The sequence below is a fragment of the Triticum dicoccoides genome, chromosome 1A (genome assembly GCF_002162155.2).
Source record: "Triticum dicoccoides isolate Atlit2015 ecotype Zavitan chromosome 1A, WEW_v2.0, whole genome shotgun sequence".
Lineage (NCBI taxonomy): Eukaryota > Viridiplantae > Streptophyta > Magnoliopsida > Poales > Poaceae > Triticum > Triticum dicoccoides.
Window position 1 is genome coordinate 385,348,051 of NC_041380.1, and position 3,561 is coordinate 385,351,611.

The window sequence follows — 3,561 nt, forward strand, 5'->3', positions numbered from 1 at the left end:
CCTGGTATGAATAGTAAAATTAAAAAACTAGAAAAAATGTTTAAAAAATTCTGAAATTTTTTTGTGACATACTTTCACAAATGTTTGATGTGCACGCAAAATTTCATTGCAAAATCACATTGGTGGAAGGCGTGCCAAAAAAAACAAAATCAAAGCTCCAAAATGCTTTTGTAAGTAACATTTTCAGAGCATCGATTTTGTTTTTTTACCACGCCTTCCATTAATGTGATTTTGCGATGAAATTTTGTAGGCACAACAAACATTTGTGAAAGTATGGCACAAAGAAATTTCAGAATTTTTTGAATTGTTTTTGAATTTATTTGATTTTACTGTTCACACCAGGAGCATTTGCTCCTGGGCGTAGAAACTCCACGTCTATTCTTAACATCTATATTATGGAAGAGAGGGAGAAACAAAGTCCCATTACCAGTGCAACCAACTTGGTCCGGACACACACAAAATCGGTTCTATTAAAATTCGCCAACACATGTATCAACCATCCTGTGATTAGGGCTAGCTTTCTTGAGCAAAACCTCCCAGATTCCTAATATCAGCCACTTATTCTCTGTCAACAGCTGGGATAACTTAGATCGGTCCTCACTGGTACTTATCACGTGCCGCATGGTAAAATGATGCACATTTATAACATTGGACGAAAAGGAAACAAAAGGGCGAGTTCGTCTTGGTGCTCGAATTCTCTACCATGCCAAGGATTCGGCGTATTGTACATGAATAGGTTGCCCTTTGCCCACCCTAGTTGTTTTATGTGCTGACAACAACAATGGGCTCAGGCAATCTATATGAATGCCTCTCGCTGTTCTGTAGGCAGCTTCAGTTCAGGCTCGAATTCTCCTAGTGGGGCAAAGTAAGAATCTACCATGTCCTCGGAAACGAACTCGAGCGCAGGAGGATCCCACTGCAAGAAAAAAAATCTAAAAAGACTGCACTGAAAAAAAAAGGAAACAATTGTGCAACCAGCAAAATAAAATACCTTTGGGGCCAAGTCCTTGTCAACCAGTCGCGCTCTCACACCCTGCACAGCAAAATAAGCCCATCATTACTTGACATTTTGCATTATGTCCACTTGGTCACTCTTTCTGCCATCAACAGATAATACATACCTCACAAAAATCATGATAAAATGGCTTTGAAATGCCATTGATGGACATGCGGTATTCACGCACAAGGCATTCATCAAGTGTCTGATATCTACCTTCACGTATCTACATGATGGGCACACACGACCTCAGCAACCAGCATAAACACAACTAAACAAAGTTATTTCAGCTTTCTACATACCGATCGTAGTGATACTTTCAAAGCAAGTGGGGAGGCCTCTTTCAATCTTTTCAGTGCCAATGTACACCATTCTTCATTCAACTGAGCTGCTTCACTTTCCTGATTACAAGAGAAGAGGTCCTTAAGCCCTCTAAACCATAAGCATTGTAAAGAAAAAGGCTCTGTCATTAGAATCAAAACCTTGAATTCCAGAAAACCACGGAGTTAAAGTGGCTAACTCATACAGTAAAATTATCAAAGAGACAAGTGCATTTCATGGATATAGGCTTGCATCAAAAGAAATCAAGCAATAAGCAAGTCATGGAAGTAAAATGTTGAACCATCACTCACCAATGCATCCACGATCTCTTCAACTGTTTCATGGCTGAAGCATTTATCTATGACCGCCAGCCTAAAGTAACACAAAGGGCACAAATGAGCTGAGCCTCCCACAAAATAAGACATGACGAGAAATTTGCAGAAATCTATGGGGAAAATATTTTTTTAAGAAATCTGAAAGCATGCACATTAAATCCATCTGAACCGCATACAAAAAAACGCATTCACTTAAATCATTTATCATCACCACCACTCCTACTATTATTGGTTTTGGTCTCTTTACAAAACATAAACATTTTACCATTTTGAGGTGACTTCATCTCATCCTTATAACTTGTACTCCATATCACGAATAAGTAACATTTTGGAGACTGACAGTCTATAAGATGTAAAGTTGACCATTAATTTCTACTGTACTCCCCCCTTCTAAAATATAAGGCGCAGTTAACTCTTTTTGATCTTCCACGTACAACTTTGACTATGATTTTCACTTATAGTATGCATACAAAATTAGTATAAGATATATGAAATGAAAATATTTTTGCAAGAAAAATATGATGATGCCACTTATACATGCTAGATCCATATAATTATATATGTATGTATGTATGTATGTATATATATATGTATGTATGTATGTATAGGTAAAACTGTGTCTATCATAGCTTGCCACAGAACTTGTTTAGGCTCCCTAAACTTTTAACGGTTTAAAAGTTATCAAAAAATATGAAATAAATATGGGTGCATCTCTCTAATGTAATAAGTTGATCCAACGGAGGGATTGTTAAAATATGCATCTATGTGTCCTCGGCAAAAATAATAAGCATTTCAGCTCACTGCGACATAAATATATACTGAACTAAAATTTTTTTCGTGCAGGACACATGCAGTCGTATTTTTTTAATCCCTCCGTTGGATCATGTTATATTATAGGTGTGTTGGTTCAGTATTTTTTTCAGAATTTTTGAGAACTTTGGCACCGTTGAAACCCTTAACTAGTTCTGTGGCAAGCACTTGTAGAAAATCCTACTCCTAATATTTTGGTAAGGAGGGAGTAATATATGTGGTCAAAGTTGTGCATTAAAGATCATGCAAAGTCAAGCACGCCTTATATTTTGGCAAGGAGGGAGTAATATATGTATAAAAACAAATAAAATTACTAGATTCTAGAAATACTTTCGAAGACAAATCCATACATATGATTTTCAAAATTCTAATGTGAATATTTAAAATGATAGAAATAGAAAATTTTAGAAGTCTGACTGAATATATGGCCAAATGTCACCTATTTGTGATATGGAGTACCTTCACTTCATTAAATCAATGCGGTAGCTATCCATATAATAATAAATAGGGGTTTCATCTTTTGGAAGGAACGAATTGGTTACAATCTTACAGAAGTTATTTTGGAACAAATTCTAAACCATATGGGCTATTAAAGAAGAAGGGAACAGAAGGAATTGAGTTCAGCAAGAGAATGATTTATTGAAACTCAGACTAAAAGACAAATAACAGAACATAGCAATCAGTGTTAATAAATTAGAGCATGCTTCTGAAACTGCATCTTTCCTGAGTAGGCGTATTCCACACCGGGATTGCCGATTCCTCACCAGATAAGGAATTAGAGCACGTTTGTTGAAACTTTTCCCTCCCTCTCACGCTGCCTGTATCTTTCCTGAGTAGGCCTATTCCACACTGGGATTGTTGATTCCTCGCCAGAGGACCAGTTTCTCATCAGAGCTTGTCTGTTGCCTAATGCTTTGCCTAGGCCAAAGCAAGGAGTTTTACCATCCCCCAGCTCTTAAACGCGCTAAAGCTTACATGTAAAACGCTTTAATATATGGTTATGAACCAAGCCAAAAACTGAGCCTAGCCCACTTGGTTGGGTGAGTGCATCTACAATCTCACCAACTTGATTCAAGTCCTCGTGGACTCAAATTCAGG

General features: G+C 37.2%; 1 protein-coding gene across 1 annotated transcript in view; it reads right to left on the reverse strand.

Annotated features, from left to right (window-relative positions):
• Positions 1–409: 409 nt before the first annotated feature.
• Positions 410–3,561, reverse strand: part of LOC119275020 (3-hydroxyisobutyryl-CoA hydrolase-like protein 2, mitochondrial) — a 9,424-nt gene continuing 6,272 nt past the window's right edge. The window contains exons 10-14 of the mRNA XM_037555795.1: positions 1,630–1,690; positions 1,300–1,398; positions 1,122–1,223; positions 992–1,033; positions 410–916 (exon numbers count right to left, since the gene is read on the reverse strand). Of these exons, the coding sequence (XP_037411692.1) occupies positions 797–916; positions 992–1,033; positions 1,122–1,223; positions 1,300–1,398; positions 1,630–1,690 (424 nt within the window). The 3' untranslated portion in view covers positions 410–796. The remainder of the gene's footprint in view (positions 917–991; positions 1,034–1,121; positions 1,224–1,299; positions 1,399–1,629; positions 1,691–3,561) is intronic.